At 42.6% G+C, this 22,047-nt stretch overlaps 1 protein-coding gene across 1 annotated transcript in view; it reads left to right on the top strand.

The window, feature by feature from the left end:
- Positions 1–22,047, top strand: part of DPH7 (diphthamide biosynthesis 7) — a 486,602-nt gene that overhangs the window by 155,820 nt on the left and 308,735 nt on the right. Inside the window, exon 4 of the mRNA XM_069609800.1 lies at positions 3,202–3,289. Within this exon, the coding sequence (XP_069465901.1) occupies positions 3,202–3,289 (88 nt within the window). The remainder of the gene's footprint in view (positions 1–3,201; positions 3,290–22,047) is intronic.

The following is a 22,047-nucleotide window of genomic DNA, read 5'->3' as shown; positions in this document are numbered from 1 at the left end:
AGAGGGTGGATGGTTATATTGTAACCGTGAGTGCAACCAGTAGACCCAGAAATATATGGGACCCCCTGTATGACTACATGAAAAAAGTACAATCCAACAATGTATAAAAACACCTGTTTGCTTATATGTCTGCTGAGGACTAGTGAACCATTACAATATTCATTATTATATGTACTATGCGTAGAGTGCAACCTGCATCCAATCTGACTGCCTGTCTGCTTGAATAAATAAATAAAGTTATTAAAAAAAATGAACTGTATCGCGTATGATTTTACTGGACTACACTCCAGCAGGTCTACAGCGTGTGCTCAATAGAGTGGCTGCCTACTTGGGATCTAACAAACTGGTAATTAATCCAGCAAAATCCTATATGACACTAACTTCAAGGAAAAAGAGCAAAAGCTATGTGCGGACGATTAACAACCAGAAACTTGTTGAGGCTGAGTCATTCTACTATCTAGGTTTCGTGTTCTCATCAAAAAAGGCAACGGAATGATACAAAACCTGAATTGAAGAGAAGGCCAGTTCATGCTTAATTTTGATGAAGTGTGTGCGAAGTAAATTGTGTGCCTTCTCTTTAACACCTCTAATCAAGTTCTATCAAATGAAAGTGTCAGCAATAATGGTATTTGGCTGTGATCTGATTAACTTCAATAATAGGGATTATTTGGACTCACTTCAGGGGAACATTTTGAAACCGGTATTGTACCTTCGTAAAATGGTCCCCATTAGTGTTATTCGCTTAGAACAGGAACTACAATCTTGGTGGGCACAATAAAGTATTGTGCTCATACAGATGGTAGCAGATATGGACAAACCTAGTCTTGGTTCATTCATAAGTGACCTTCTAACTAAAGAGTCAAAATTTAAACCAAGTTTAAAGCAATGTGTCGAAATTTTATGGCCATTACTGACATGGTTGAATCTGATTCCTACTTGGGCTGAGAAATAAAATCAAACGGTGGGCCTAATTGACAGGCACTGAAGATCTCTTCAGACTGAAATTATATAGAACTAATGAAATGTTCCATCTCCCAATGAGTGATGCTAGACTGTACCTTCGTAGGTTCCCTTGCAACTACTTTCGTGAATGGTACTTTAAGTTTAAGCTAAATTGCCTTCCAACACTGGAGGTCATTAGACCCAGGGTGATCATCCTGAGGGATCTTCGCAGATGCCAACTCTGCAATGGGGCCCTCCCGAGTCATTTTATCATCTGGTGATTTGATTGCCAAGAGCTCATGCACCATAGGATATAGAACTTGGGCCCTTTTGTGCATTCAATCTCTCAGGTATTATCAACGGCTCTGTGGGACAGATTGTCGAGTTCTCAACTCTGTCTTATTCTTGCACTGATCAGATTTTTGATTAAAAAAAATGTGCAGACTTGAATAATGTGATGAACAAAGTGAACATGACGTTCATGCAATTATGTCAGATTAAGTGATATGGTGTTATTAATTGTGTCTTTAACTCTGGATTAGATGTATTACTGTATAGGAATGATTTTAGTAAATTGCACTATGGATTGATGAAATTACTATGAAGGGTATGAGGATTATGTGTTTGTTTTGTATTGAATTGTTTTTAGAATCTATATCAATTCTAGTTGTGCTCTAATGTTTTTTTTAAAGAAATTGCTCATTCTTTGTAAATGTGTGCTATGTATTTGTTGTGTTTTACAATGTGGTTTCTATGTTTGCTCCTTTTATATGGATTGTATAGTTTTATATAGTAATGCGAACTGTGTAAAGTACCATGTGTGCTATAAACACAATAAATACAAAATAAAACAAAAAAAAAACAGTAGAACCAGAATTGCTTAAGGTTAAAAACTGGACATCATTTGAAGTAAAAGTAACAACATTAGCATAAGAGGCATACACAGACTTAATCTGAATTGCTAAACCCCCCAAAAGCACGTCCCTTTAATTTTCTAGTGGTTTTTATTTGATAAGAGACATAACCATCCAATACAATATCGGTGGTAGCCCACCTTTCTTGCAATAACATATGAAACTTTACGACTGGCTAGTAGATCAGGAATATCACATTTGGATTTATATCCTGCTGTGTTCCAGGAGAAAATCTAACATTTCAGAGTTTTGACTGTAGAGTGAAAAGGCTCAATCAAATCATGGGATGCCAGTACTGGAGCAATAGGTTCTGAATAGGTTGGAAGTAGTCAGTCGATCTCTTCCAATGGGGACAAAGCTTCAAACCTATTTACAGAGAGAAAATGACCAACACCAAGTATAGTACCAGGGACTTGCACCCGAGTATTGGAGAAGTCTGTCAGTATGGAAATGGGGGCAGATGGAGGAAGCAAAGGAATAGTAGAGGTGGCATGCACTGTGCCGGATACAAGCCTCAGTGCAGTAAGAAGCCAATTATTTAAGTAAACAATCCTCAAAAACAAATATCAACGATGTATGGGAAAGCATTCACTATCAAGAATATGAACATTAAGGGGAGCAGCTACCACGACTTAACTGACAAGTGTCTGCACACTGCGTAGACACCGTTATCTTGTTTGGTGCTTGTTGGTCAAGTTTCTATTACAGTTTATCCTTGTCTTGTTGAGATTAGAATCAGCCCAGGTTAAAAGACCAACTTGCCAGAGGAACATGCAATGATGTACATCATGCTTTGTGATCTTGTCCTGCACTTCTGCTAGGTTGGGACATTCTCTTAAGAAGGCATGCTTCTGTTGAAATCCAAATATGCCTAGGGACATATACCAAAATGAAGGCAGAGAAGAAAGAGATGGTGACTGTAGAAATCACACATTTCACTTTTGGTCAGTAATTTGCATCATTGTTGTTGCCAGTTAGATGAGGCATGGAGGCATTCAATAGGGCAGTAACACACGCCTCTAAAAAAAAAAATGATATAGACATTTGCTGATTCAGCGATTGCCTGCATGCTTAATTTGGAATGATTCAAAAGTCTGCGTGAAGTACGCTATGTTATAAGAGCCTACTTCAGGAAAACTTTGTAAGCCTGTGATGTTTAATAATAGCACAAGACCCCATCTTAACATTTATATTTTCATGCCAAGTTGCAACTGAGGTTTATTTAAGAACTTTTGTTTTACTGGATTACAATAACTATTTTGTCATCAGAGCCTAATTGTAAGGGGACCTGCTGTGTAAACTATAATGGCAGAGAATCCTAATCGCAAGCTTTTTTTCCCCCTAGGTGCCATATTTCAGTATCTGAATATCCAACACTTGCCATTGCAAACGCCAAGGGAGCTGTGGAACTGTGTCGCCTGAACGGGAGGGAGGTACACGTACAAAAAACAATTTGAAGTTTTTCAAATGTTGGATTGCGCACAAATTAAAGTGTGACCTCCCCCAGCTTGTAAAAGTTACCATGTGATGTTTGTTAAAATGGACAATGTTTGCGTTCCACCAGAGAAGTCAGTAGTTGTATATGGGTATTGCCACCTCTGCTCATGAAGGAGCAAATGGGTAGAAGCTTGCTTGCTAGACAAATGCCTGTCTAGCAAGCAAGCATCTACCAATTTTCTGTTGAGCTTTTTGGTGCCAAGCCGCTTGATTGCAGGCAGGCGGTCCAGTTTGGCATATGGCTCTTCGAAGGAACCCTTCCTATGCACACCAAGCCACTTTTAGAAACTGGTTTACTGTATTTTGAAAATGTCAAATTTGACTTTTCACAGTATGAGAATAAGTTTTGTTGCGCTATGTTAGACATTTATGATAAACACAGCGTTTACTTGTTATGGTCTTGAGGTATTTTGAAAGACAGATTATTAAAAATGTACTAGCTTTAGCTTGTGTATCATATGCCAGTCTAGCACTCTCTCTCGATGGGCAAAAGTAACGTTTTGCAGTGCCCATTTACTAGAGCTGAAATAAAAGATAAAATGGATTCACTGTATAAGATTTGTAACGCGGGATGAGGTCTGGAGCCTACATATGTCCTTAAGTTCAAATCAAACATGGACATCAAAGATTGATTGCAATATATTCGTGCAATATACACAATAAGAAGCACAACACTTTTCACAAAAGACCATGCTACACAATCATTCAATGAACAAGGTAAAGCAAAATACTTTTTTTGCCATAAACTGTAAAAGTTCATAACCAACATGTGCTTCAACGTGAGGGAGGTGATGGTAGACCGAGTATGTGTCTACTCTCCTGCCCAGCCTCTGCTCAACTAGTATGGTGATTTTGATTCCAACACATCCCTCCCAGTTTTCTGGTTTTCAATATGGTTATAGAGGATTCTTAAACAAAAGAAAAATATCCTTTCAATACCTGTGTTCCCGTAATCTGACAAATTTATCCAAAACATGTCCTAGAGTGGACTCTCAACAATTAGGCTTTTTTCTTAGTGTGCCCCATAAATAAAACTTCATTGATACCATAGCCTAAAGGTCCCTCTAATCATGATCTTGTGGGACCTCTTTCATTACTCTGCCCATTCCCAAGAGGAAGGGGAATTCTGATCAACCAAAGTAACATAGCCAGTAACTCACCCATTGATTTCTCACTTTGTATAAATGGGCGATTACTGTAATGCGTTACTATTATGTGTCAAACATATTTTATATGTGGTTCACTCACACAGAGTCAGAGCCACTTAAAGTATCAAATGTGTTCCCTATTCTACACAAGTGTCTTACCTTCTATTTGAGTTGTGTCTCTAAGGAAGTTTTTTAAAGGAACAGGATATTTAACCTTTTTGTGTGCACCAGATAAAATCAATTTGTAAATCCTGGTTGTATTTTTCAATGGATCTCTGTTAATCAAAAAAACAAAGGAGAATAGACTGTTCAAATCGATCCAGTCCTCTTCCAGAAAACCTTTTGGCGCTAGCCTTGCCTCCAGTTTATATTGAAAGGATCTCAATATTTTGTCAAAACCCAGGAAAAATCTCCACTGACTGTTCTATCTAACCGGCGTACCGCGTCCTCATGGCGGATGGGCGATTGCTGGCGCCATCATGAATCCGGCGTCATAATCTCAATAGGGCGATGTGACATATTGCGCGTGACATCAGCACGTGTACGTTTGGCACATGGTAAACAAAGATATCACTATAACCTTCCATTCCAAGGTATGCACTAGATGCAAAGCTATCCAATATTATCTTTTAAGAACAGCAGGAATTATGAATGCGATGACAGTTGGGGTGCAAGAGGGGTATCATTGAGGGAATACCTTTGAATAAGTAATCATTTTCAATCACCTTGAAATTTCATAGCCAGGAGGGGACAAATATTGGATAGTTACTTCCACACCCATGGTAGTAAATGTTGATACATTTTCAGAATCGATCGAGAGAGCTTATTATATTATTATCTGCTAGAGCTAGTCATTGCTGACAGCAGCATGACCAGAAAAACGAACAGATTCCTAGAAGGATAGGGTGTACGGTTGGTTTATGGTTAAAAGTAGATTTAGAGCAGCAGCGAAAATAGGCATCCCTCAAGGTAGACAACAGCCATGTATTTAGAAACGTACATTGTCAGCGTGTGTCCTGCAGGAATTTTGCAGTGGCACTGAAAGCATTGAGGTTACGGGGATATGGATACTCTGTACCCGGGGTGCTGAGTTTCTGGCAGACCATGTATGGCACCATGCTGCTTGCTCTACAACAGTGTTAATTTTTTGCCAACTTTTTTGCTACATTTTAATGGTGTGTATTGTAAGAAAAGCTCTGGAGCAGTACTAACTACTCTGTGAATAGCACACAAAATTAAACATCGCCTTGGTGTTTACAGATAAATAATATCGCCGGGGAAATGTGTGGCGATATTATTTGGGTGACCATATATATGGGGACAGGGGCAAAAAAAAAATGTAAGAAAAAAAAAATAAAAGTTTGGGGGTTGCGGGGGTGGCCCCCGCATGTTCCATGCAATAATGTCGCCACAAAAAACGGCAATTTTTCGGCGAGATTTTTGTGGCAACATTATTACATGGAACAGTGTGTGGATGAGACCCATTACACTGCTCTTTCAGCGGTGGTGCAAAGACCTCGTCTAATGACACCAGGAAAGGACACCAGAGAACGACCGTCTTCTTCTCATCTTCAGACTGGTATCTGGCATCCTCTCTGAAAAAGATGCACAACGTGTTAGGGTCAAGTCGTTTATATATAGAGAATGACTAATTTAATAGTAATTTCATTTGGGGTCAGTCCACTGTCACCAATTATTCCACATGGCAATGTTGTTTAAGTTTTGCTGTGATCTCACAGGTTACGCAGCCTATGCCTGTCTTCTGACCACGCATAGCCCTCTTCCTCGGTCTTAGAGTTTTTCAAAGTCACTAATGATGGAAGGACTTGGAAAAGCCAACTTCGGGTTACCAAGGTTGAGCTGAACCATTATCTCAAGGTAGCGTAGTCCAAGTAGTAAGGCTGAATTAAGGACACTGTTGTGGTACAGTTAACACTTTACAGAAATGATAAACAAAAAGACTGACATGGGTAAGTACAAAAACATTACATTTATTATAGTACAAGTACATATCAAACAAGTACAGAAGCAGTTGTTAAACCAGAACATAAGCCTTACTTCTGATGCTTGTGAATCTGCTTGGATTCACATGCAGTGCATATAGTCCCGACATCTAGTGGTAATCACAGAGTATTACATCGCAGAGTATAGCATCTTTTTTTCGAAGATCGAAAAGGGATGTCGACATGGGTGTGACTGTAACACTATCCCTAATGTGACATGTAGTGTACCCAAATCTCTCACGTGTCGAGATCCCACAGATAGTTTTTTGCCGCCTATCTAGTTGGTCGCACATTATGAGGAACTCTTAAGAGTTTCTATTGCTGTTTCCTATTTATCGGTAAATCCACTGCTTGTCGGTGGTTCGATTGCCCTTGAAGACTTCTCAGCGGCTGTTGACGCTTGGTCCTGTCTGACGACACACCATCCTGGGCTGTTGGGCGGCTGTTGACCGTGTGGCCTTGTCCTTCATTGTAGGGCAAGTGGGGCCCTGTTTGTTCTTTCTCCTTTGAGAATGCCTTTCTTTCACCCCTTCTGTTCCTTTTCTCTTGGTCTGGCTGCTGCTTCCATCTGCCATGAATAGGACTCCTTTTAAGTTTTGCTTATCTTGTAAAAGCAAATTTCCCTGGAAGGACACCCGTTGCCGATGCAATAGGTGTCTTCCTCGTGATCATGGCAAGCGCTCGTGTAAAGAATGTAAGCTCTTTCAGCCAAAGACCCTGAAAGACAGGCATACAAAACGATGGTCTGCCTATGCCATGCAGGGCGAGAGTCACTCCCCCACTGGCGCCGTCCTGTAAATCATATGATGTTTTCCTATTCCTACTGTAACATGCACTGTAGAATGTGTTGTTTTGACTGGGGTTGTTCATGGCTCTCTTGCTTCACTCTGTGTGGGAAAGTTTGTTCCCGTAGCGAAAATAAAAAGCTGACATACATTAATATACGCTCAGGGGCAATGCGTTTGTCTTGGAAGCAAGACGACGCAGCGCAACACAGGTTCGAAACCCGATCCCGCGCTTGGAAACCACTCGCTGGAATTAAGCGTGTTATACATGAACAATAAAATTCAAATAAAAAATAAAATAAACCTTAAAGTGAAATATACAAATGTTGTACAGTTGACCTTCCCCTTAGGAGAAAGTGCACAAGACGAAAGAACATTGGATTTAAAACGAAAATGAACACCAGAAAAATAACCTGGGTGAGGAAGTATTTCAATAAATATTGCGGCAAAGTATAAAAGTTGCTCACCTTTTTAAACCCAGCAATCTGTAGTGAAACATTCCCTGCACTGGGAACATGACGATCTGGGTAAAACAATGGTAGCCAAATACTTGAGCAAGCTTGCCAACCTCAAATAAACCAAAGGGGTTGCGTCCGCCATCTGAAATAAAGTTACACTGTCCACCCACATGTATCCTTTACTTGTGCGCTGAAAAGCCGCCACAACCAGGGAAAAATAACTGCACCACTCTCCAGGATTACATCCTCTCTTGCCACATCCTGTGCAAAATATTCATGCTTCACTTGCCCTCTTATCATTTCCCCTCCTGGCCCCCATGTCTAACTTTCAACAATACTCTGCTTTATAAAGATAACTTGAAGTACACATACCATAGTAAGGTACTCACTCAAATACATAAATCCTTATAGAACTATGTTAGGCAAAATGTGTACAACTGTGGCATTATATCCCCCATCTTCACACAGAAAGGTTACAAGCAACTTGTCCAAAACAATGGTTCCTTGAATGAGCCATCATTTATAAATCGTTTCTAATTAAAAAAAAAACTCTCCTTGAAGAAAGAAAGTGCTAGGCAGCCGTAGGGCGGACCACCGGCAACCAGACAAGGAATTGACAATCCTGTGAGGAAAAAATGCTTGGTGCGATTCTTGCAAGGATAACAAGGTTTTATTTCCCAAAAAAGGAAAATCGCATGTCAGTAGGGGCATTCAATCCTGACTGCCATGGAGCGCACTAACTAGTTCAAAGCAGTGCAGTACGTTTTAAATGAAGTTGTCATCACACATGATGCAAGCCATATGCAGTACTAATTCCCCCAGCTCATTGGCTCTCCCCTATGTACATACCACCCTCTCCATATGGGAGGCCAAGTGATTGGTCATCATTACTTTTGAGTCAGTCCCCTTCCGCATGGCCTATGATCATATTACTGTTCGGTCCCAGAGATGTGATTGGATCCCTAATTTATTTATTTATTTATTATTGAATTTTATTCCGACAACCCTGAATTTTATCAAGATTTCGAATCCCCTTTGGTTTCTAAACATCTTGGTTCCTCCCCAGTCCTTTGTCGAGTGCCTCTGGTGGCTTACCACTAGCCTACGTGGACCCTATTCACCCTCCTCAGTTCGTGGGTCTTCGTTCGACTGGGGAATCAATGAGATCGATGCCTGGTTGATCTGCTGGCATGCCAGTTCTATTAATTTATCCATGGCCACCGTCCATCTGGTTGTTTCTCCTGAAATTAATCTGTTCCACAGATCGTCTTCTTGTAGCAACCAAGGGTTTGTTATCAGCGGTAGGAGATATGTGCTTCTATTTTGTTTGGTTTTAGGCCAGTCTATCACAAGGTGTTTCAGAGTTTCCGTCACATCTACCGTTTTACATAGACGGCAACCATTGTCACTCTTCATACCCCAAACGGTTTTAATTTCCTGTGTTAGCAGGAGGTTGAGTCTGGCTTTCATGAATAGGATTCTCTTTCTTTTTTCCAGAAATTTGACACAGTAGTTCTGAGGTCTTTTCAGCTGTTGAAGGTCGGAGGGAGATGAGTTAAGAGTTTGTTCCCTGCTGCTTTCTCTATCGTGTGGATCCAGTCCATCTCTTCCATTTTTTGTTTAATTCTGTCAGGATTTTCCTTTAACTCCTTTTCTGTGCAGGCTATTTCGGTTAGCATCTCTTTTCTGCTTTCAACCCATTTTTTTAGGGCTTCACATTTTCCGATTTCAATTTCTTCCTTGATGATGTCCTATGCGGGTAATGTGTCTGCTATAATGATTTTTCTGTACAGTCTCATGGCACTTTGGTCCACCATGAAAGCTAGTGACACTAAGCCCAATTCCCGTCTGATGGCCGGCATGGAGGTTGACATTGGCAAGCCTAAGACTGCTTTCCAGACAAGACCTTCCAATTTTTTCAAGATCGGACGTGGGTTGTTCAGAGAAGCTTCCATTCCATACACCAGTGTTGGAACAACTTTGGTCCTGTAAAAGTTTATCGCAGGGATTAATGAGAACTTCCTGAACTTGTTGTCCGTTTGTGAAGTCAACTGTTTGACTTTCTCCCACAGCATATCTTGTGTTGACTTGTCCGTTCCTGAGCTGTCAATTTGCACTCCAAGGTATTTGATGTTTTTTGCTATTTCTATTTTGGTATTGTCTAGAAACCAGTTCAGGAGTTTACTTTGTTTACCTGGTGCTTTCTCGATTGCCAGAATTTTCGTTTTCATTGTGTTTATCTCAAGATGGTTATCGCCAATGTATTTTGCCAGGTTATTTAGTTTTCGTTGCAGCCCAATTTTAGTCTGGTCTATTAGAATAACGTCATCATCGTACAGAAGTCTTGGTATGATGGTTTTACCAATTTTCGGCGGGAAGGCCCTAATTTGTACTTCAGAGTACTGGTAATCTCCTAAAAACGTAATAAAAAGTGCCGGAACCAGCGGGCATCCTTGTTTGACACCTCTATTCACCATGATCTCTTCTGATAGTGTGCCTTGATGGTTTAACTTGACTCTTATCTTCGTTTGCGAGTGGAGGGCTATTATTGGATCGAGCACCTTAGATTGACAATTCCAGCCGTGTAATTTCGACCACAGCGTCTTTCGATCGATCTTGTTGAAGGCTTTCGAGAGATCCACGAACGCCAAATACACCTTGGCCGCTCCTTCCTTCACTTTAGCTTTCAGAATGTTTAGTAGCATGATGTTAATCGTAGTGCTGCCATTTTTCTGAAAGCCCGTTTGCAGGTTGTCTTTGGATGGACCATTTCTTTCCCAGGTTCTGAAGTGGGCGAGCAGGTGTGTTGCGTATATTTTGCCTATGATATCCAATAGCGCTATCGGCCTGTAGCTCTGAGGGTCATCTCTACTTCCCTTCTTATACACCAGTACTATGACTGCTTTCTGCCATGTTTCCGGAATCTGGTTTTTTTGGTGCATTCCGCGAAGATCTTCCCGATCACTTCCGACCACTCTTTGGGAAACTGTTTGAGATCAACGTTCCTCAAACCATCGGGACCCAGAGCTCTGGATGTTTTTAGCTTCCTGATTGTGTTTTCTATGTCCTCAGGGTTTGATATATCGACCCACTCTGCATTGAGATCAGACTCCGTCCCTGGTGTGGTTGTGTTTGGGCCCTCAAATTCTGTCATTATGTAGTTTATCCACTTTGCTTCTGACACTGCGTTCGTCTGCGTCGCATTAGAAGTATTATTCATGGTTTTTATCAGCGCCCAAAATTCACTCGCTTTTTTCGTCGATATTTATTTCATCATCTCTTCTGCGTCGTTTTGGTATAGGGCTGCTTTATGTTGTTTCTGCCAGCTTTTCACTTCCAACTGCCATTTTCCCCAATCTTCTTTGGCGTTCGTTTTCTTAGCTTTTCTCCTCAATCCCCGCCCCACATTTCTTTGTTCTACCACTGCTTTGTCATACACGTGCTTGAAGGGATCCGGATTCGTGATTTTCCCTGTCCTTGATTTTTGATATGCCAGTAATAGAGGAAGATCTTTCGTTGGCCTTGTTAGAGGAATTACTAGTGACTCTCCGATCCCAAGATTTTTTAATTTTCTGAATGTCCGCTTCTGTTAAACGGAGCCGTGTTTGTTGGGTATTTAATTCAGTGACCATGTGATAGGTTGGTTTTTCAGGTCTGTTTCCCTGCCAAGTGCAGGACAGTAGATTGTGGTCGCTATGGACAGTTCTTTGAACTCTAAAGCGCTCAATATTCGGTATTAGACCTGCAGTGATGAATATGTAGTCTAGGGTAGCTTTAGAAGACATTCGTTCCCAAGTCGGGATGTTATTTTGTTCCGGGGACAGCGAGGCTATGTCTTGGATGTTTCTGGATCTAATAACTTCTTTACAAGCTTTCCCTCGGTCCTTGGTTGCTTCAGTTCCACCAGGCTGGTGGTCGTCACTCGACTTCGTCTCAGGTGCCTCATTGTATTTCGCATTAAAGTCGCCACAGATGATGATTTCAATATTGTTAAAGTCTTCATATAACTGATCAATCGTTGCACCCATGTTAGAGCAGAACGTTTCTGTTGACATGCGTTGTGGGTTCCAGTAGCAGTTTATTATTGCTAGAAGGTTAGATTGGAGTCCTCGCTTCTTCGCACCACGTTGTGACCAAGTTGTCAAGATGACAAGCATTTCATATGCTTCTTTCCACTTTCTGGGTTCCGTTAGGCCCAGGCACGTTTTAATTGCCGTTAAGAGGCCCGACGATGGTCTGCCAAAGACACCCTTAACTGCTGACGATATTTCCACTGTAAACCTATCGACCATGTCTCTTGCAAACAGACTATATCATAGAGTCCTAGATCCACGTCTCCGACTGTCGATAGATTGGTGTGGCCTCTCGTGTTCCAAGCTCCTAAATTGTAACTTTCTTTTTCGGGCCACTCTGCTCCACTTGTTGCGACGTTGGTCTGGTCGAGGGCCGGCCCTGATCGTTGCTATTTGCCGCTGTTCTTATTCCAAGTTGATGTTAGCCACTTCCACGGGCCTTTCGGTTGGGGAGACTCCCTCATTTTCGCTGAATTCCTCTCCTTTCACTTATTCTTTGACTCTTGTGCTTTGTAGCCTGACTCAATTAGTGTCTGCTGGTCCATATCTTCCTCTCTTCGACTTCTACCGGAGCCTTGTCTGTGGTCCGGATATCCCCCGTTTGCGTCAGTCTGTTGCCTATTTAATATCTCTTCTTCTTTCCATTTTTTGTCACTTTGTCGTTTTCCATTTCTTTGAGTGTGTCATGATTCCTGCCCCTCATGTTCCCAGCCCTCCAAGATGTCAGGCTGGAGCCAGGCCTCGATCACCTACATGGCCCTCAAGGGCCTCTCCATTCCTCCAAAGACCCACTTGGAGTCAGACTTGGCGCTTGTGGCACCAGACTCACTCACTCCCATAGGATAACATTGGGGATTGGACTTGTAGTGCATTGATGGGGACAAGATGGATGCCCCCACATATTTCGGTTCCCAGAACTGCATGTGTGGTCTAGTCTTTTGGGTGTGGTTCAGCCCAGAGGCACCTGGGATACCCAGAGACTATTTAAACCACACCCAGGCTGAGAAACATGTTTTGCGTTTTCTGCACCTGCAGCGTGACACTCGCCGTGTTTGGATCGGTCTCCAGTAGGCATGCATCTTTCTTCTGCGCTCAGCTCCTGCAAGAACAAGAACACCGTTAGGAACAGCCTTACCTTGCGGTGCTTCTGCCCATCAGTCATCGCTCCTTCTGTTCTGCGGGCATCTTGGGCGGTGTCATTCCCATCCTGGCACTCCGCTTCCTAAGGAAAAGGGAAAAGAACAGAAAAAAGGCATTAGTAAGCATTCTGCAAATCTTCGCTTATTTTTAAATACTGTACGATCTTCAAACTCTTACCTGAATCCCAGCCGCTCTGGGGGAACTCTGTCTCCGGAACTTCTCATCCATCTGCAAGGGGGAAAAGACACTCCAGGTTAGCGTGGAAACATCTAGAGGCGCTGCATACCGCGCTTACCCACCACATTTGTTCTTCATAACCGGCATCCACGCTGAAAATGTTGCGGCACCTAAAAGACACAGAAAAAGAACTCTGTTCAATGCAAATACGAAAGGGGTGCATCGCGTATCGTGCTCTCACTCACCTTCAGCGCTACTCATCTCAGCAGCACGCCGCCATCCCCGGATGCTGGCCATCATCTAAGGAAGGAAAGGAACGAAGTTAGGGAACTGTTCGAAAGACTCATTATACTTACCTGTCAGACTCTTGCCAGTGAAGTAACTAGGCAGCAACAAGCCTGCATCAATCAACGCGCCCCTGCGCTGAAGGCAGGACGGAGAGCAAACTATCCAAGAAAACAAGGTGAGCTGTGGATTAAAGGGAAGGGTTGTACCCCGAGGAAGAAGGGGTTCAAGCACACAGAGACAATAGGGAGTTAAACTCTACCAATCCTGTGTTTCAGGCCCAGTCTCCAGTCGAACAGCCTCCAGGGAAGGGTTCGAGGTCGTAAGAGGTCAGAACAGGCTGAGTGACGTCGCCGTGGATACCAGGTGAGCGTTACAGTGTGATGGATTACCCGCCAGTGTTCATCTTCGGGTTTTGGCTTATACCAGCGATTGTGACGATATAGGGCCTCTGTTTTTAATTGGCAGGGCTTTACATGTTTTGTTGATTCTTTCTTTTCGGTCTCCTGCGCATTTCTTCCCCTCTTTTTTATTTCCGTCAGGCGAAAGCCCATTTGCTCAATTTCTTTGAATGCAAACTGGTCGATGTATTTGATTCCAGATGATTTGACATGGAGATATGCTTTGGCTCTTTTTTTGCTGTGATACGGTTCCACTAATTTGAAATCTTCTATTCTGATTTTTCTTAAAGTTTTCATTTTCTTTGTTAATTGTAATACTGTTGGTCGATTCAATAGTACAAACTCTTCTGTTTTTTCCACTTGTTCTAACTTAAATACGCGTGTCTCTTCTTTTGTTTTGGTTTGTCTTTCATCTTCCTCTCTTGATGATCGATATTGCCTTGGGCTCCATCTAGTTCTAGTTCTTTTTGTTTTCACCTCATATCGTTCCTCACTTGGATATCGTTGGATTTTATATTGGGGATCCTTTATCTTCTTCCGTGGCGAGCGACTTTGGTCTTTTTCCTGCTTTTCCTCTTCTTTCTTTTCCTTGCCGGTGACATTCCTACCTTTTTTTCACAGTTATCATCGTTACTTCTGTTAATCTTTATATCCTCCTCCGTTATCTCACTCGCATTTTTTTTCCAAGTGTTGCGATAAGTTCTTTAAGTCAGAATTTGTCATAAGTCCTCCGCTGATCTTGGTGATCTTGTTGTGTGACTCTCTGGTTGGCGTTTACTCACGCTGTCTTGCTGCTCCTTTGTGTGCGGCCCAGTTGTATTGCATATTATTTCTGACGATTCCAGTACCCCCATTTTTCCTTCATTGGCTTATTGTTTGCCTCTACCCGCTGTGCTGTTTTACGAAGGTCTCTTTTTTTTGTTTGTGAGTTGATTATCATCACTTATCTCTTCTACGGGTGATGCCATCAGCTGTGTCTGCACGTCTGGAGTTTTGGGTATCCAAATGGTCTTTGCAAGTGTTAGTTTTCTGATTGCTTGTTCCATGGTATCGATCTTTTTTTCGAAGGATTCAATTTTATTTTCCCAATTCTTTTGAGGACTGCTTGTTCTATCTTCCACCGCCGTTATATAACTTTCCACGTGTGATACTCTTGTTATCATATTCGTAAGAATCACAGTGTTGTCTTGAATCTCCTCTTTTATGGCTTCATAAAGTTTACAAAACGGCGCTAGTGCAATGGTCATCGCAGACATGATTGCTAGCATGTCTGGCTTCTTGTTTGGTTATTCTTTTTGCAATGCTGCTGCGATGTCACTTAGCTGTCGGTTCTTTGGGGATAATTATATTTTTTCTGTTCTTCTAGAGACGCTTGGAGATTCCATTACTGAGCACTCCGTAGATGACCTTTGATCCCGATCTATTAATGGAAGACCCCCTGATAGCCTTTTGTTCATTCGATTATTATCCCGGTTGCTTGATTCCTCATCAGTTTTTTTTCGATGATGTCATTTTTAACTGAGCTGTCACCAAATGGGGCTTGGTCCAGGCCAAACGATGCTCTCTTTCGACCTGTATTTGGTCCCACTGTAGGGCCTCTGATGTCATTTGCTCCGCCTGTGCTGTTTCCAGCGTTTGCCCATCCGCTCTTTCTACAGTTTCACCTGTGTTAGACTGCGTCACTTTTTTTAGGCGTTGTATCTGCTCGTTGTATGCTTTGAATCGGGGATCTCTCTTTGTTTCTGTTTGGTTGAAAGGCAGCTTCCCTGCCCCCGTTGTGTCTTCTTGGGTTATACCTCCTTCATTCTTCTTGTTATTAGCATTTTCTTGAGGTCTAGCCTCTTTAGTAGCAGGTTTTAGTTTTTCTATACACAGCGTGTCCGTTTTCCTCTGTTTTGGACCTGGCAGTGTTTCTTGTGCCACTTCTAGCATTTCTGCGTCTGATACTTCTGTCTCCGTATTCAACTTTCTTTTGTATTGTTGCGTAAAGAACGCCTTTAGGGGGCATGGTAGGAGCGGATTTGGCAGGCCTTTTGTTGTAAGGCCCCGCCTTTTGATCACCTTTAGACCCTCCCTTGTTTTTTCTTTCGCATTTTTTTCTTTATGCTCTATCGAAGCAAGTTTATTTATTGCTCTCATTTTTTAAGAGTTTTTTGCTCCAGATTGTGATGATTTGAACTCCGTTTTTGATTTATTTCTTTTTTTTCTTTTCCTTAGCTGCCATTTTTAGTTGTTCCCCATCAGTCTCCTTATTGGAGTCTTCGGGTTCCCCTTCCCTTTTACTTTATGTATCAGTATCTTCAACATCATATTCGTCTTCCTTTTCACTTTCCGTGTCCGTCTCACTTGCGGAAATCTCTATAATGTTCTTACTATCCTTTATAGTCTTTTTCTCATTTGTTGCAGGCTTTACACAACCTGGCAGATTTTAGTGTTGTTCCCTGATGTTTGTGTGGATCATTGCCGTGATTTTAATTTTCTTTTGGGTGTTTTCTAATTGTTTCAATGTATTGTCCGGTACCTCTCTGGTTGGGGCGTCTCCCAGGTTTTCTCCCAGATTTTCTGCCCCCTGGGACCTTCTCCACTATGGACCTCAGCTTCATGGGCTTTCTCTGAATCCGCGGTGTTCTGGGCGGCCATTTCTCTGCTTGTCTGCAGGTGCGAGGTTTGAGCGCACTCCAGCCCCACTTGGCGCTCGTCCGCTTTAGTTCCACTTCCTCTCTCTTTCCCGTCGCTGGGACTCCGCTTGGCGTCCGGTGGGAGCTGTCCTCCGACAGCTCCCGCACGGGCTGCACTCACCTCACCGGAGGACGGCGGAACACACCCCGCAACGGCTGCAGAGGACGACGGTGACCTCAGCTCCTCCCCAGAGCCTGCGGGCTAGATCGGGATTTCGCTCACGGGCCTCCAGGCTCCTCGGGTCATTCTTCTCCTTCACCTGTCCCTCTCGGGCTCCGCAACCCCCCGAGACTACAGCTGGAGACGCCGTTGATGTGGAATGACTGGACGCTGTTGAAGACGGCTCAGGTAGGGTTGGACTTTCAACTGCTCTTTCCTCTACGGGCACGTAGTTTTGGGCATCAAACGAATCGGACGAAACTCCAATCCGATCAGGTGTGCGATCAGATCTTAGTGGGTCCATATACTTATTCAAGTCCTTATCTGCGGGAGCAGAATCCATGCCCTCTTTGCCTCTATCCTTTCTTCCTTGCGCCATTGGACGAGGAGACTGTAGCGATTGTTTTGACGGTCTAACGTCTGGATCCATGTGGCTCCGGCTCCGCGTCTGCAGCAGACTGCTGCAGACTGGCTCACAACCTCGACTCACCAGCACAGCTCACCGCTCCGCGGTGTGTTGGGGTAGATATAGGCACCACCTCCACACAACGATGTGGAATGACTGGACTGCTACAGACTGGCTCACAACCTCGGCTCACCAGCTCCGCTCCCTGGATCCCTAATTGAGAATACTTTTCTCCCCACGAACAACTCATGTGATGTGTACCTGGTAGTCGTACATGAGCTCAGTAGATACTCTTGAGGTCAAATTGACCCTCTGAAATGCGAGGCGCTTGTGTGGATTCCAGACACGTAGGCGCCCCCCACCATGCCTTCTCGGCACTGACCTAGATTTGTTATCCTCACCCTGTGCACCTCGTAGTACAAATCACAAGACATCCTGCTCTGTGCTCACCCATTGGCAGTAGCCCCCTCCCTGGACCTTCACCTGGGCTCTGCCAGGCCCACACTAATCAGTCACTGTGTGGGGGATTTAAGAGTTCCAACGGTGGTCATCTGGTAGTTCAAATAGAGTGACCAGTATCCTTAGGGCACCGGGCCCTAAATCTGAACCTCTGCCCTGGCTCCCAGAAGATCATCCTTCAGGGACAGGCCCTTGGCTATTCACATTCCTTTCTAGTTACATTGGGCTGCCACGTGAGACGATAGGATAGTTGTATCTATTCGGTGTGAAGGCCTTTGTCTGCCGCCTGAGCTGGGGACAGGGATGGGAAAAGTGTATTGGTGCTGAAATGCCTGCGTGTACTATTTCAAATGCTGGGACCTGACCTTTCTAGGCCTCAATCTCAAACATTAATTTTAAGATGTGAACCGGCAACTACATAAATGGCTAATATGTATCTACAATTCCTCAAAACACCACTGACAAATACATATACATATATTTATTTTTATATTTTTACAAAGAACCTGATGTACCATTGAATGTGCAGGGTTTCTGAATAAGGTCAGGCGACAGCAGGGAAAGCAATGAAAGCAAACGGGCATATATGGCGGGGCGGGCAGTAGGGCCCTTTTCTTATTGTCTGCCAAGCCCCCTCTCCAGCCACCCCTTTAGCCCCTAAACTTCCTCCCATCCCTGCTCACACTAAGGCACCACTGGGATAGGGGAAACAGTGTTTTTCAGTTGAAACCTAGGAGGCACTTTTTCTTCCGGGGTATTTTTACAGCGTTTAGCGGATTTCCCTGAAAACAGGAAAGCCTATTCATAATATCAGTTGTGCCCAACCCGCTTTACCTTTTTCTGCCTTGATTGTCTCTCTCATTTTTTTCTTGCATCGACTATTGTTCTGCTTTGGTAATTGGTCTTTCTACTTCCTATTTTACAGCCCTGCACTCCACTTATAATGTTTCTATTTAGCCTCCTCTTCTCTCCTCCCATGTACTTGTATCACTCTGTCTCTTTTGTGTATTTCCTTCCTTTCTTTTGACTCCTGTCTTTTCTTTCACTTTCTCATGTTTGTCTCCATGGCCTCGCTCTCCTCTCTCTACATTTCATCTCTTATTTCACTATACACTCTGTTCTGTTAATTACGCTTGCAATCCCAATTCGTTCTTACTTCCCCTCGTCTTTGTGCTCCCTCTCACTTCCGATCTTTCTCCCTTCTTGCAGCTAAACTCTGGAGCTCTCTTCCCCCTTTCTGTTTGCTCTACTCCCTCCTTTAATGTACCACCTCAAATCACATGTTCCTTTTTTTTTATCTCTTAACTTATCTCCTCAAGCCCTGGACTGCATGACTTATGTCATTGCATTCATTGTTTGTACGACTACGTTTAAATTGTTCAGTGCTTTGCAAAAGCACTTTACAAGTACAAATAAACACAAATACAAATAATAATTTTTGGAACCATGCACTTCATAGAAGGGGAGAGGAGTCCATCCATACCAGTGTGATTTGTTTATGGGACATTAGAAGTGTCAAATGTACTAGTGTACTTACTGATTTTCCAAATGAAAGTGGTATACACAGCAGACAGTTAAGAGGATTAGGTTGAATGCCAGATGCAGTGACAGGGAAATCTTTGATCAAATAATCTAAAAGATGAAGGTTGGTAAAAGTCTTTAATTGAAAACAGCAAAGCAGCAACACAACCATCGACCAGGACAGGTCACCATGAACAATCCCAAGACGAACATACCCCTATCCGAAACAGCAGTTCTTCTACTTTATGGTAACATTAGTTTCTATGATAGGGGCATGCTTAACGATGTTCATTAAAACCATTTTCAGGAACAACTCCCAGTTTCCTGCCTATCTCACAAACCTCAAAGAACACATAAGCACACATAAATATGTCAATACTTCAGCATATAGGCAAGGAAGTCTCTCCGCTAAATGCAGCTGCGTGAAGTTATAATTGGAACATGGAGGATTATGTCATTTCAACTACCGCAGCAAAGCTATCCAGTTATGACCAGAAGATTATAATAGTGAAAGTTCAAACAAATACGCTAACCGTGCAGAATAAGAGCAATGTGAAAAGTGAATGCTGGCATAAGCATGCCAAGCAGAAATACTTGTCACTTCTTTTCATACATGTTTACAGTTGGGCAATGCCAGGCAAAAATAATGAAATCTGCATTGCCCATTTAACATCTCGGACATGCTCCAGTTGCTGTTGGGTCAAACATTCAGATCTTAATCGGGTTGCAATATAGTTGATACAATAATTTTACTTATACTAATTGGTATTTTGTATAAATAGATATTTTTGTGGACACATGCCTTATCCTCCAATACAAATCCCAATGCTTCCTCTCACCTTCTTTTAAAGCCTAGGGATCAATCTTTTATCTAATCAAGTAGTTTGACAATGTATTCCAGTATAGTACTGGTATCGCCTGGTTTCGGAAAATTCTTAAACATGTTCTGCATCCCCCCTTGATTCTATGGTACAGGAGGTTATGTAGAAAGGGCAGTGAACCTAGTTCACAAATGTTTTGCACAGTAATAAATGAGCCATTGACAGACAAATGATTAAGTGTGACCAGGTCAAGCCCACACAGCTCAATGACGATTCCCTTATTGAATGTGAAAGGGGGACCCTAAATTCTATCCAGGCACATGGTAGGGGTATAAGGTGGGGTCTGATTACTTATGTATTTTATAACAAGTCCAGTTTGTTGCTTGGACAATAATAGGGACAGTGTCTGTGGTTTTGCAGTGATTAGGATTCTAGTGAGGCAACAAGAGCAAGCAACCTTTCCAGATGGGCATTCATCTACGGGAGGGGGGAAACATACTACTGTATGTTGTATTGTGCCATAGTGCCAAGAGCATAATCTTGCCAACCAGGTACATTTAACCCCCAGGGTTTAAACAGGATAACAAGATTCTCCTAGAACAGGAACACTTCGTTAACCTCCCGCCCTAAGCCCTGGTGCTTCTGAGCAATTGAAAGGGATTAGACACAGTCCTGTTTATATATACTCTGGCTACATGTCTTGTATATACCAACCCCTATCCATGTGAGCCCAGAGAGCATACATTCCCATTCCAAGGAGTCAAAAGCCTCTTCTGCTCCCAATAAAATGGCAATTGCAGTTACGTCCGGATTAATGAGAGATATTAAATTTAAAAAATGTATGGATATTGGAGGCAGTTAACCTCCGCATTACAAAACCGCTTTGATCAGGTAGTATTATTGAGGGAAGCAGGTGTATTAGGAGCTTGGCTAAAATGTTTGCCAAAATCTTGTCTAGGTTAAGCATGGAAAGAGGTTGGTAAGATTTTCAGTATAGTCTGTCCTTGTTAGGTTTAGGTAGAACAACTTTAAGCACTTCACGTGCTATGGGATGGAGTATTGCTTGCAAAAGGGCATATTGATACATTGCCAGTAATTAAGGTGCTATAATAGTACTGTATGTTTTTTAAAAACTTAGGAGGTAATCCATCCAATCCCAGAGCCTTACCCGAACCGAGGTCTGCAATAGAGTTGATCATTTCCTTTTGGGTTATAGGTTCATTTAGCGATGCTCATTGGTCCTCCTCTAGCCAAAGCAGCCCATACCGTTCAAAATATGAATCTATCTGTGCTGTGGTGACCAAGGTTTTGGTGGAGTGTATAGATTAGTATAGTAATGAACTAACAACTGATTTCTATCCTGTAGGGTGTAGCACAGCCGGCCCTCATTGCTCCTTATAGTCTCCATTTCGGATCTGCCACGTTCAGTCTTTATTGTCCAAGCCAATTGCATGCTAGGTGGATCTCCTTCAGCATATTTACAATTTGCTTCCTGGTTCAGCATGACACTCATCCTTTAGTTTCTGAAATTTGGTACAGGATTCACGTATCTGAAGAGCCAAGTCATCTGAATGATCAAGTATGTACCTATCATCTAGTTATTTCAGCAGCACCTAAGGTGAGTTGAGAGATGTTTGTATGTTTTGAAGAACCCCAGAGGTCTTTGAAATACTAAAAATGCCTTAGATAGCATCTAATGGTTTCCCAAATCGCCATTGAGCTAGATACTCAAACATCATTGGTGTCAAAGAATTGAGTGGTTTCTGTGTTTAGGTCCTGCTAAAATATAGGATCACTGAGCAAGTAAGGTAATCACCGGCAGTTCCTAGCTTTCTTAGAGTAGATGTGTATCTGTAGTGTAAGCATAATGGGGAATCATCTGAGAGGGGTCTTGGGAGTATCAAACATTCCGTGGCCTGTCTGGTTGTATGAGTGGAAGCTAGCCACATGCCAAATCTGGAGTAATTGTCATGAACGTGGGTACACTTTCTATTCCACAGTACATTTAGGTATAGGACGATTTTACCGTTAAAAAAAATGGTTGTAATGACCAAAAGTTCTAAAAATGCTACCACCAAAGGTCCGAAAACCAAAAGTTTGAACCTTTGGTGGTAGCATTGAAAATAAAAAACAGGGGCTGCGGGGGTGTCCTCCGCATCGCCCCGCTCACTACACTTCA

This window comes from Ambystoma mexicanum, chromosome 8 (assembly GCF_040938575.1).
Source record: "Ambystoma mexicanum isolate Mex_15411 chromosome 8, UKY_AmexF1_1, whole genome shotgun sequence".
NCBI classification, from domain to species: Eukaryota; Metazoa; Chordata; class Amphibia; order Caudata; family Ambystomatidae; genus Ambystoma; species Ambystoma mexicanum.
This window is presented reverse-complemented; position numbering and strand designations above follow the sequence as displayed.